This window comes from Rhinolophus hipposideros (assembly GCF_964194185.1).
Source record: "Rhinolophus hipposideros genome assembly, chromosome: 10".
NCBI classification, from domain to species: Eukaryota; Metazoa; Chordata; class Mammalia; order Chiroptera; family Rhinolophidae; genus Rhinolophus; species Rhinolophus hipposideros.
Genome location: NC_138056.1, coordinates 14,136,154 through 14,149,309, shown reverse-complemented (window position 1 = coordinate 14,149,309; position 13,156 = coordinate 14,136,154). Strand labels below are relative to the sequence as shown.

Below are 13,156 nucleotides of genomic sequence, written 5' to 3'. Positions count from 1 at the left end.
CAGTAGGTCCCAAGTAGGCTGACTGTCTCACCTTCCCCATCTAGGTGTTTGATGAGCTGCTCCTGGATGCAGATTTCAGCGTGAATGCGGGCAGCTGGATGTGGCTGTCCTGCAGCGCTTTCTTCCAGCAATTCTTCCATTGCTACTGCCCTGTGGGCTTCGGCCGCCGCACAGACCCCAGTGGCGACTACATCAGGTGAGTGTGCAGACCAGGCGCTGCTTCTGGCCACGGTGGCCTCCTCCTAGGACGGGATACCCTTAGCCCTTTAAAGGAGGGTCCCAGTGTGCTGATGGGTTATCCGACATGTATGTTTCAGGAGATACCTGCCCAAATTGAAAGGGTTCCCCTCTCGATACATCTATGAGCCCTGGAATGCCCCAGAATCAATTCAGAAGGCAGCCAAGTGCATCATTGGTGTGGACTACCCACGGCCCATCGTCAACCACGCCGAGACCAGCCGGCTCAACATTGAGCGAATGAAGCAGATTTACCAGCAGCTCTCTCGATACCGGGGGCTCTGTAAGAAACCACTACTCCCCTGCCATCCCCAGCTCACTGAAAGGAAGGGCAGGCCTGGGGCCCCAGGGGGCATCGACGGGGACTTCCAGATATTTGCAAAGGGAGACTGAGTGCTAACTTCTAGGCTGCTACATTGACTTGACCTCCCACGACACGGGACATGCAGGCTGGGCTGCATTGGGCCTCTCTGAGTAGGTGTGGCCAGTGGGAAGAGACGGAACCCGTGTCATGGCCCAGCACCCCTCCCCCAAAAAACTTTGTTTTCACCTGCCCTGCAGCTCACTGCAGTCCTGGGACAGAACATTCTGATCACTCCCTTCCTTTCTCCTAGGTCTGCTGGCGTCTGTCCCCTCCTGTGTGGAAGACCTCAGCAACCCAGTGGCAGAGCCCAGCTCGCATCAGGCTGGGAGCGTGAGCAGTACAGGTGAGTAGCAGCTGGCCCGCCATGGCCTGTGCCCATCCCAAGGCCACTGCAGAACTACCACCACTTTCGTCAGTGAAGGCTGAGAACAAAGCCCCAGTGGAGCTTATATTCCACTGGGAAAAAGCTAGTAAAGGAACCGTGATCGTTTCAGATAACTGCTTTTGGGAAAACAAAATTGAGTGACTTGATAAGAGAGGCGCTGGGGAAAGGAGGTTACTTTGGATGACTTTAGATTGGCGTAGTCAGGGAACTCCTCTCTGAGAAGGGACCCAAGTAGTGAGCAGAGCCAGCCTTTCCAAGAACTGTGGGAAGAACATTCCCAGCAAAGGGAAAAGCAAGAAAAGCCCCAGAGACAGGAACGAGCTTAGCCCATTCAGGAAACGAAGGGAAGGAGGCCAGTGTGTCTGGCATGTCCTGAGTAAGGGGCTAGAATAAGAGCGAGATGAGGACGAGAGCGCAGGAGCAGCAGCACGTAGGCTCAGTGTGCATGAGGATTCAGACTCTGTCATCTGAGTGCACTGAGAAGGCTCTGGCGGGCGGTCACAGGGCCGAGGCGTGATCTGATTCGTGTTTTACAAAGCTCGCTCTGCCAGCTGTGTGGAGGGGCCAGTATGGGCCAGAGGGAGAACAGGGAGGTTAGAAAGGAGCTGAGTGCAGTTGTCAGGCAGGCGATGGCAGCGCAGCCTGGGTGGTGGCCAGAAAGCGGGAGAAGTAGACAGATTTGCCGCATTCTTAACCTCCTCCCCGTGGGTCCTGGGATCAGTAAGGTGAGACTGGCAAGCACTGCTGCGGGGTTCCTAGTTTGCCCAAGGAGGCTGGCTTTGCAGTGGAGGTGCTGCTCGTTCCGACTTCAGGAGGTCCAGCCGGGGTTGCAAAGGGGAATGCCTGACCTTCAGAGCTAGGACAGCAGAAAGGCCAGATCATCTCTGGCCGGGAGGCCATGGGATTTGGCGCCCAGAAGCTGGCCCTGCTGCCAGCAAGCCTGGTCGTGCTCTCCTTGGACATTTCCAGGCAAGGTCACTGTTGAAAGGAAAGTGAAGGGACAGGTCTGAGGAGCTGCATGCAGGCATTGCATTGATGAGAGGCTCCCCGCCCCCTGAAGAGCAGCCACTGCACAGCTGCGGGTCACGCTGGCTCTGCACAGTCTGTGTGACACTTAGACCTGCTTCCTTACAGACCCAAGACCACTACCCGGTGGTGCAGCGTCCCCCAAACGCAAACTGGAAGCAGCTGAGGAACCACCTGGTGAAGAACTCAGCAAACGGGCCAGGGTGGCAGAGTTGTCCACCCCACAGCTGCCGAGCAGGGATGTGTGAGAGTGAGTGACAGCAGCGTAGATTCAGCTTCGGGGGGAAGGTAGGAGAGAGGTGGGGACAGGTTTGCAAAACTACTGCCCTTCCAGCTGGAGGTTAAAGCCCAGCAAACTCGATTAAAACCTGGTGGGGACTGTATGATATTTTAGGATTTCATCTCAAAACTTCTACCATTCTGACTTCTATACCTTCTAAAATTTGAAAGGAAATTTAAAAGTAAATTAAAAGTAAAAGAAAGAAAGCCCTTTCTTTCTTTGCCATTTAGGGGAAAAAAGGCGGGGAGGGGGTGCTCTTTCTACTTACCAAAGTGAGTCAACTCCGACAAAAAGAAAGCAGAGACCCGGATGTGAGGCTGTGGGAGAAAGGGCCCTGTGGCAGGTCTGAGGATGCCCCAGGCCCCTCTGCCGTTGCCCAGACAGGCTGTGTTCCGTAGGCAGGCCAGCGGAGGGCAGCACTTACCTTCAGAACAGAGGCTGGCTCGGCCCAGCCCCCCCGCCCCGCCCAAGGACCAGTAGACCCCCCTCCCCATCATGTATCTGTGCTTCTTACAACCACACCTCCATTCTCAACTTTCTTATGGCTTTGGCTCTGTGCCTCCCTGTCAGTGCTCATCTTTCTTAGACGCCCCCTGAATGTTGTTTAAAAACAAGGAACTAGCTCCTCCTTCCCTAGAGCAGGAAGGGCCTTTTATGCGTTTCTTGGAGAAATATAAATTATTGTCCTCTCTGAGTCATCATCTCAGGCTGTTCCTTACGTGCCATGTCTGTGTCAGGAGACGAGGGTGATTTTCTCCATGGAGCCGATTCTTTCTTTTTCCAAACCCCTCCACTTCAGGGCCCGGCGGGCCGTCTGGTTTGAGCGTCTAGACTGGAGTGAAGGTGAGACAGACTTTGATGCTTGTGTCCTTTACCCTGCTCGACTCTGTCATAGACGTTGCTGACGGACAGATTGGTGCTATCTTGTTCCAGGAGCACAGGCAACCTTAGATACCGCTCTCCTGGGTATCTGTGAGCTCTGTGACACTAAGCAAAGTTCATTCTGTCTTGCAAATCTGGAACTTGCCAGGCTGATACTCTGACTTTCAGGTAAGAAGACCAAAGAACAGAGAGGTTAAATGTCTGGGTCAAGGATTCTCAGTAAGCTAACGGCATCCAATTCAGCATGAAATTGTTGCCGACAGGTGTGTGAGGGGGAGCATAAAACGGACAAACTGTGATGTGATGCACATCCACAAGGATTTAATAGTCTGCCTAGAAAAAGAAGACAAGTAGCCTGTGATTCCTAGACAGATGACATAGACTGCAGACTTATCACACAGCCGCTGTGGGTGGGCTGCAGTGATCAGGGAATCAACGCGGAAGTTTACACTAGGGGGCCTGCAGATGAATTGGATGGAGGCAGCAAGCAGGGCGTTTCAGCAAGGAGTGTAATGATTACCTGACGTGCAAGTTACCTAACTACGAGATTCACCTATAAATTCGGTCGTTGTTGCAGAGCTTAAATGAGTAACTGTAAGTGTCAGGAATGTGTGGGACTATTAGGAGTAGAAACCTGACTACTGTATTGGAAACAAATCGGGATTCATTTTCTTATCTAACAAGAGGCCCCAGAGCTGGGTGTGGCTGGTTTGGGTTTGCTGGCTTAACACTGTCAGCCGGTTTTCCTGAGATTCTCTGGCTTCGTGGTCTCAAGGTGGATGCTCTCGCTTCAGCCATCAATTCCTCATTCAAAGCAGGAAAGAGAAGGAGTAGCAGAGACAGCTACACTCATTCATTCGATAAACATGTATCAAGGGGTGACAATTTGCCAGACACGGTTGTAGGCGTTGGGATATGGTGAACACGACTGACAACATCTCTTTCCTCTTGGGTGCATCTTAATGGGAGGAGACAGACAATAAACAAATATATAATATGTCCAGAGGCCATAAGTGGTATGAAATAAAAATAAAGTTGGGTTAGAATATAGAAAGTAAAGGTTGGGGAACGGTGGAGGTTGCAATTTTATATTATAGGGGATGTCAGGGGGGTGCCTTTCTTCCTTTTTATCAAGAAAATAAACGCTTTCCCAGAATACCCTTCCCCCAGCTTTTCACATTGGTCTCAGGAGCCAGAACTGAGTCATAAAGCCACACCCGAGGTGGGAAATAGGGACCGGGGTTGTCAGGATTGGTTTACACTGTTGGTTTTCCAACTTGAGTGAGCAGTAGAATCCCCTAGAGAATTTGTTAAGCCACAGATTGCTGTGCCCCACCCACAGAGTTTCTGTTCAGTAGGTCTGGGGTGGGACCTGAGAATTTGCATTTCTGACAAGTTCCCAGCAGTTGATAATGCTGCTGTTCTGGGACTGTGCTTTGAGAATCACTGACTTAGACCAACCATGACCCATTGTGTGGACCAGGCCCGTGACCCACGGAATAAAACCTAGATTCTAGGAACTGTGGATACCGATAGGCAGCTAACAGTGTCTTCTTAATATAAAAGACACTTAGCCTCCTAAGTTCATAAGTATCCAGTAAATGGTAGCTGTTATTATTATGGATACTGTTATTCTTTTAGAAGAACGTAAGGTTACAGTTGGGTCTGATCATGGAGGGTCTTAAATGTCAGGCAGATGAGTCCTTGATATACTCTCTGGGAGCTAAGGAGCATTTTGGAACAGGAGAGTGAAATGATCAGACTGGCATTTTTGGAAGATTAACCAGGCATTGGGCTGGGACCTGCAGAGGAAACGGTGGGGGAAACAGCCAGCTGAGAGGCCGTAGCAGTGGTTCCAAGTGGACATTACAGGGAGGCAGAGGCCAGCTCTATCTCTTGCCTTGTAGTCCAGGAGATTCTCCGTCAGCCTGTGGGGACCTTAAGGCATGAACCTCAAGGTTTACTCTGCCCTTAATCATGGCTAATTGGTTGGAAGTGGGGACCTGGAAGTCAGAAAACAAGACAGACTGGGGGAAAAACACCTGTGTTCTTTGGCTACCTTGAGAGAAAAGAGTGCACCTGTGTTTCATTGTATGCGGGTGGTAGCACCTGGGCTAACGATTTTCAGCATCCTCATCTGTAAAACAGTGATAATAGCATTTTGTCACCTGCCCTACCCATCGAGCATATACACATTAGGGAAAGAAAATGAAAAACCGTATGTGAAAAGCCTTTGAATAAGTGAAAAGCACCACGCAGATGAAATCACATTGCCATCTTGCACACACGCTTCTCAGGGCTTCTTTGTGTTATTGTTTCTTCAGTCAGAGCCAGCATACTGGGCTAAGTGGACCACAGAGCCGTGGCCACGTGACCGAAGCTGGTACAGTGTCACATTGAGAGGCAGGAGGCTTGTCTCTTTCTCCCCGCCTCTGTCCGTTTTAGTTGTGTGACTTGGGGCAGGATACATAACTTTCCGAGGTGCTTTAGCTGTAAGATGTGAATAATCATTCCTTACCAGCCCGAAGGCTCCACCCTGGACCTTTTGAGGCCCCGGTTAGCTGTGAGCTCCGTAGTTTTGTGACTGTTATTTCTAAAGCCTCAGGCCTGTGACAGTTCACCGGGCAGACAGTGATGTAGTTTAAAGTGATCTTGTGGGAACACGTGTCCTCCAGTCAGGACGCTCCCTGCTTACCTCGGCCGCACACCAGGGTCTGTTCTGCATTGGGTTTCATTGTACAATGTTCACCAAACTGAAAACGAAGCCGGCTCCCAAATAGCTTTCCTTTCAGCCACTAGCCCACGGTCCCTAGAGCTGCTGACTGCTCAGGATTCCATTAGCCTCAATTGTGTACAGATTTTTCTTATTGGTCCAGTTATTTTACTAGCGGGGGAGCAGCTCACGTGATCCATTTGCCCTTCCGCTGGTACATAGTGATCTGGTGAGAGAAGCCCCATTGAATCAAAAGGTTCACGGCCAAGGAGCACCTCTTCCCTCCCCCACCCACAGTTCACCAAAGCTTGGATAGTCCTAGGGCTTCACGGAGGAAAACCTGACTCCTGGAGTCTCTTAGTAGCCTTTTTGGTTCTTGTTTAGTTGTAGAGCCCTCTGCATGAAATAATATATGTGAAAGGCACGAGGCAATCTTTAAAATGGAGGCGGTGTGGTTTTCTAAAAAGAGCCCAGCTTTACACTCAAGTTGACAAGTGCTCGCATCCCGCCCTGCCGCTCACTGCCTGGGAGCCTTGGCACAGGTCGCCTCACCTCTCTGGCTCTCAGTGCCTGACCTAGAAACGAGAAGCTGGGACTCAGCGTCCCCTTGCACTTTCCCTGGCATTTACTCAGTAGCTGTTGACTGAGGTCCCCTCCCCTTTGCTGTATGATGTGTATGGTGCAGGGAGGGTGCGGGTGGGCTTGACATGGGGAGTGAGACTGAGCTTAAGATGTAGCTTTGTGCCCCATCGAGGCCCAACTGCACCTCTGTACTTCCCTGCTCCTAGCTTGGGAGCTGGCAGTAAATTCTCTGCCGTCTCAAGTTCTTGGGCGCCGTGCCTCGCCCAGTGTGGTGGGGAGAGGGTAACTGCTGAGACTTGGTTATGGGCTCCAGTTTCCTCCAGACCTTGAGCTGGCGCGGTACCCTTTGCTGACATAAGCTCGTGCGTGCACATTGTCCACACACCTCACAGGCTTGGATGGGGGAAGGGCAGACTTACAGATTTGGGTTTCTTAGCATCCAGCGGACAGGAAGAGGTGTGAGGGCACAGGTACCCAGGGGCCATGCTGACTAACATTGCACACAGGCAGAGGCAGTCATTAGTTTATTTTGTGTTCCACCTGCTTCTGTGTTTCTTGTGTTAATGACAGCTTGAGAGAGTCGGACAATCCAGAGATTGATTTTTCATTGCTTGTTTTATAAGTTGATTTTTCCTTTTTGCTCCTCCTCTGGCTGTTCTTCCCTTTCCTTTCATGCTGTTGTCATCATTTTCCTGCAAGGCCTCGTTTGATTTCCCCAGCCCCCCTTTTCTGCAGACTTATACCCTCGCTTGAGAACCCAGGGACCATCTAGTTGGCTGCTGATTAAGCACCTTGAGTAAATAGTTGAACAGGCGTTGGACTAGCTTTGTAGTCAGAGAAAGCTGGTTATTCCAAAGCTTGGTTTACTGTGCTTGTGGTTTTGAACCTTTCATGGAGAGACTTGGGTCACTGGGCTTTTCTGAGGCCAGGACACTGCCACCTGCCTTCGTGAGCCGGCCCCATAGCTAAATCATGCTGACACTTTGACACTGGTTCTTCAACCTTTTGGGTTACCCATGCTTTGGAGAGTCTGATGAAGAATGGAAGCTCTCCCCAGAAAATTGCACCTATTCAGTCAGAGAAAAATGTGCACAGAACGTCAGGGCCTTCATGGACTGCCCCTTAAGCCTCTCCTTGCACCCCTAAAGGAACCCCAGAGTAAGAGCCCTTGACCTATGAATCTTCAAGTACTCTTTATCTTACCCCATGCCTGAGGGTGGAGAAAACAAGCAATAGAGAATGGGGAGGAGCCTGTCACGCTGTACTCTCCAGTCCTGACGTGGACGGTTTCAGAAGAATAACCATCTCTGGCTTAATAGCAGAGGCTAGAGCCCTGTGTATGAAATACATGTCACAGTCAGCATGTTTCAATAAACCCATATACACTGTAGTAACATGTTTATTTGTAGTTGAAATATACAGCTAGGTTATTATTATACAAGCTTAAACGGAAAAATTGTTGAAAGTAATACGCGTCTTAAAGAATAAGGCACTCAGTTCTGACCTGTACAGGTGCCCACTCCTACATTTGCTCTTTATTTCACCTAGCTTCTAGATAAATTCTCTGATGGTAGAATTGTCTTCAGATCTAACATTTGTCTTAAAAGCGTTGCGTGTGTCGAAAGACTGACTTTAAATTCCAGACTCCTGTGCCTTTAACCCTTGACAGCATTTCCCCTTTTCTGTTAGGAACTGACCTTCCATTTATGTTGCTCAGATATTAGTCTTCATGCCACCATGTTGGATTTCTTCTTTTTATATCCTCTTAAAAGTCTTAATGAGCAATACTACACCACAGAGATTACTTAGTGGTAAATATACAGACCCGGGTTTTCCGTCTTGGCTCTGCCACTTCTGAATGCTGCAATCTTAGGCAACTTCTTTATCCCCCTCTGGCTTTAGTTTTCTCATCTATAAAAACTGAGGCCATATCATCAGGGTTAATGAGGTCTCAAAATTATTCATTTGCTCAGGCTGCCTTCACAGTACCACAGACTGGGTGACTTAAACAACAGAAATGTATTCTCTCATAGTTCAGGCGGCTGGAAGTCTGAGATCCAGGTGACAGCAGGGTCCGTTTCTCTCCTTGGCTTGTACATGGCCGCCTTCTCCCTGTGTCTTCACATGGCCTTCCCTCCGTGTGTATCTGTGTCCTAATCTCCTCTTCTTATAAAGACACTAGTCATACGGATAAGGGCCCACCCTAATCACCTCACTTCATCTGATTGACCTTTGTTAAGATCCTATCTCCAAAAACAGTCACATTCTGAGGCATTGGGGCTTAAGACCTCAACATATGAATTTGGGAGTTGGGAGGGCACACAATTCAGCCATAACAGAAGTGTGTAGTGCCGGACCCATAGTAGGCTCAGTAAGTCTTCTTATTTTTCTGCTGCACCAACGTTTAAGCTATACAAACTGTTAATGGAACGCTGAGTGTCTCTGTACACTCCCAGATGCACTAGACCTATTTAAACAGGCAGCTCAGCATTACGATGGGCTTACCCTGGCTTTTGTTATCAGGCAGGAGGCCATTTCTTCTCTCTGCCCCAGATTCAGGATGTTATAAATCTTTAAAATGAGTCATCCTGTGTCTCCTCTCTCCTCCCCTCAATCTCCCAGCGCAGTGCCAGGGTTCTTTTATCTATATGTGGAAATTTCTAAACTCAGTCATTGCCTTCATCTTCAAAATTACTGGTCCCTGCTGGCTTCCCTTCCAGCCATTTTTTTCCCGGCTCTCTATCTCTGGCAGCAGCCGCTCTGCCTTGATTCTAAAGCTGCCCTTGTCATATCTGAGCAAGTGTCCCCCAGGGCCTCCTATGAGCCTCTCATGGTCTCCTCCTCCTCTGCTGCCCTCAGCCCTAGAGCAGGAGGGTCCGCAGGGGAGAGCTTGTTCTGCGTCAGCACCTCAGAGGGCAGTGTGCAGTCACCTGGTGGCATCCCAGCAACCACCTTGTCCCCAGGCACTGAGGCACATGCAGTTCACTCAGGGCTCCTCCCAGTTCCCAGTTTGAGCCTCCCCAGGGAAGCTCGGGTCCCTGGGCAACTGAGCAGCCTCCTGAATGCTCCTTTTTGCACTTGTTTTTCTCTTTCAGCTGCAGCACTTTGGCTCTGTGAGCAAAGCCTGGATACCCAAGCAGCCACCACAGCAGCAGAGTACAACCTGCAGAAAAGCTGCTCACCGCCGGAGATGGAGCGAACGTGTGCGCGCGCGTGTGTGCAGAGGAAGGAGTGGTGTGCCTATTTGGGTGTGCATGCTTCTGTTTACACTCTTGTGATTCTGAATGCTGCCTAGGCCGGAGAAGTCCTGTAGCAGCTTCACCTCAGCGTTTAGACACAGGCTAAAGGTTATGGCCCAGGCGAAAGGTGGTAGGGCCCTCGCTGGGATTCCGGCATCTGCCCCCCCCAAGGCCTCCCTGCCTCCCTCTTATCAGATGGAGGAGCAGGAGGGCAGCATGCTGGCTCCTGTCCGGAGGATTCTAAAGGCAGCCAGAGCCCTTCTGAGTTCCTCCTGACCCCGGAGGCTGAGCAGGCTTGAGTGGACGGATGCTATCCAGACACAGTCACCTGGCCTGGCTTCTTTCCTATTTAAAAATTCCCTGCCATTGGGTCATCCAAACCCTTCCTTAGGCATCTGGATCAGAACATGAGGCTGTGGACAGATCTGAAAACTTTCCACCGTCGTACGGAAGTACACCAGTACCTGTACACACGGTACTGTAGAACAAAGCCTAGGAAGTACAGCCACCTTTTTGGGCTTAAAACCTAAAGTTGGAATAAAATCCCACTTCCTACTGTTCATTCCGTAGAATCTGAGAGCCAGCCTCAGACTGTGGCAACCCAGCGCCTCCACCAGCAGGAGGCCAGGTTCCTGGCTCTTCTGGCCATACTCCAGAGCACCACAGTGCTGCCATTGAGGTCAGCTGACAGCCAGCCAGGGAGGCCATTCTAGTCTGTTCTGCAGGCGTCCAGAACCTGCCCAGGACTGCTCAGCGTCCAAGCTGCCATGTCAGCTCTGCCAGTAGCTAGGCACTGAGGACCCAGGTAGGTGGACTCATGAGGACTGCCAGGGCCAGTTGGGAAAGGTCCAAGTAAAGAACCCCTCAGCACACCAACCCTTCCAGAAGTAGCAGGTGGGAGCTTTGACCCGGAGAAGTCAAGGCCTTACATTCCAGGAGTGGCCTGTGCCTCCCACCTCAACCCTCCCACTGTCAAAGGCCCGTGTTGAGAAAGACATAAGGAAAAGGACTGTGTGGTCAGCTGCAGAAGTCTTCCTTCCACTGTGGCCTGCACTTGAGCCACAAAGTGTGTGTGTGAGTGTGTGTGTGTGTGTGTGTGTGTGTGCGTGTGTGTGTGAGCTACATGCGCGCGTAGCTGAGAGGCTACTTCCTCTTTAGAGTTTTGTCCTCACAAGGAACATTAAGCTGGCCTCGGGGCCTTCTCCTCTACCTCCCTGTGGCCTTTCCTTGTCTTCTAGCTGTTAACTCCCTTGGCCCCAGCCCTGTCCCCCACTGTTCCCTGTCCTCAGACCGGAACCCTGGGGTCAGGCCCCTGTCTCCATCAGCTGTCTAGCACATTGACAGGCTTCTTCCTGAGAGGTCCTCAGGTGTTCTCAGCCAGAGAGCTGCCTTTAGAGTTTAACCGTTGTATGTTTCTCACCTTCACTAGAAATGTCCCGTAATTATGTGGGGGGAGCAGGGCACAGGTGACGGTGTGTATTCGAAGCATTGGGTTGGGGACTTCCCTGTTCCCTTAGCCCCAGCCAGGAGAAAGAATTGGGGACTATTGCCAGAAGGGAAGTAGAGCAAGCCTGGAAGGGCTGATCTGAGAAACTGAGAAGGCCAGAGGGCTCCGGCCAGAGGGCTCCAGGCAGCGTCAGTGTTCGTTAGCAGCTCCTTCAGACCAGCATGAATCCCTTACCCTGCCTATTGAGTGATGATTCTCTTCCCTAAGGTAAAAGCTGGCCAGACCACCTACCTACCCCTGCTTCACCCTCGCTGGCATGCTGGCCCATTCCCAGTGGAATGGAGTGGTCCACTCCTGGAGTTAGGAGGGGTGGGGTGAGGAGAGGGTGCAGCCAGTAGCCTAGAGCTCCACGATGGCTTTGTGCCTCCCCTCCCCTGGCCCAGGTGTCTGGGGGCTGCCATAGAGCATTGCCCCAAATCCTGATCCAAGGGCCAGCATGGGTAAGAGATGGTCACAGGCAAAATGCACTTTATACAGAGATTTTCTATTGCCGGGAAGGTGTGTTTCTCCCACAGTTTGTGAATATTCACTTGTTTCATAAATGTCTGATCCTGGATGAGCAAAGCTGTGCTGTCGTCAATCTTGTGGGAGGTCTGGGGAGTGGCCATCAGTAAGGGTGAGCCTGAATGAAGCCTTAGGTCGGACCATTTTGCCTCTGCTGGAACCAGGAGCCCGTTTCCCCTCCTGGAGGTCGCGGGGGTGAGCGGGGTGGGGAGAGATGGAGGAAGGGGGAGGCTCCTAGGTGAGCATGCGGAGCTCCCCATCTTTGTCAGAGTGGGAGGCCAATCAGCCAGAATGGTACAGCGCATTCCAGGCCCAGGAGGAGGGTCGTGAGTGCTATTCGGCAGAGACCCAGCCTTTGGCCCACTTAGACCCCCGGGCTGGGGATCAGTCAGGGGCAGGGTCTTCTCCGGGCCTTCAGTCCATCCTTTACCTTAACTCAGCCACTTAAGCTGCAGCTGTGGTGCGGAAGGGGCGCAAGCCTTCTGGCTCTGGCTAGGTGGTCCAGATGGGACCAGAGCCAGGCCCAGGGCCTGGATGCTGACTTTGTCTCATGCCATCTGGCCAGAGAGTGACCCTTCTCTGCGCACAGTGCATGGGCTTTCCTGTGAAGGTGTCCAGCCTTGGACCACTGGAAGTTAGAGCATTGTTAGCCCGTACCCCAACTTCCTGCGGGAGGGGGCTCAGGCAAGACCCAAGAATATCACACTGCCCTGCATAGAGTGAGAAAGAGGAAAAGGGAGGAACTTGACCCTGGAACTCGTCTCATTCTTGGCTCTGCTTTGAAGCTCTTGATGGCCCCCTTCCCACCAAGATCTGATCCCGCTCTTCCCTCTCTCCTTTCTCCGGGCTGCTCTCTAATGTGGCTTTGGCTTGGCCTTGGAGAGCTAAGATACCTTTGTTCTTGAGCAAAAGATTCTGGAGGATGGAGTTGTCCTCCCCACCCCCCACACACACACCCCTGACCTGAGGATGCTCCCTAGTTAAGACAAGCACACACTCGACACTGAGGTAAAATTATTAGTCACTTTGGCAAGACTGCTTTCCTGGGAGGAAAATCCAGGCCCATAATGGCAGGTGGTTACTGTTCGGACGTAGTGAAGGGAGACTGAGGCAAGATGGCTGGAAAGATACAGTGGCCACCCGTCTGGCCATCTAGTCAGGGAGAAGAAAGGCAGCCAAGGCCTTTGGCTCTAGGTATTGGGATGTTCTCACGGCTGGAGCTGGGGGTTGTTCACCGCAGACCTGCTGCCTGCAGCTCCTTTCTGTATGCTACACTGAAGGAAAAGCGGGTGGCTTGACCAGCTGGCGGTCCAGCTTTGCAAATAAGATTCCATAAGCTGTGAAGCAGTTTGCTCTGCGGCTGCTTCAGAGAGAAGTGAAGGGCAGGACCTGTGTGATTCTCTCAGGTGGCCAGAAAAGCCAGTGATGTTTGGTCAG

General features: G+C 51.4%; 1 protein-coding gene across 2 annotated transcripts in view; it reads left to right on the top strand.

Annotated features, from left to right (window-relative positions):
• The window catches only part of CRY2 (cryptochrome circadian regulator 2), a 32,327-nt gene extending 20,551 nt beyond the window's left edge, over positions 1 to 11,776 (top strand). The window contains exons 8-12 of one of the 2 annotated variants that reach the window (XM_081062964.1): positions 45 to 196; positions 318 to 520; positions 852 to 944; positions 2,121 to 2,262; positions 9,565 to 11,776. In XM_081062964.1, the coding sequence (XP_080919090.1) occupies positions 45 to 196; positions 318 to 520; positions 852 to 944; positions 2,121 to 2,260 (588 nt within the window). In that variant the 3' untranslated portion in view covers positions 2,261 to 2,262; positions 9,565 to 11,776. Of the gene's footprint in view, positions 1 to 44; positions 197 to 317; positions 521 to 851; positions 945 to 2,120; positions 2,301 to 9,564 lie in introns of both variants that reach the window. The other variant, XM_081062965.1, reaches the window with a different exon arrangement.
• Positions 11,777 to 13,156: the final 1,380 nt, after the last annotated feature.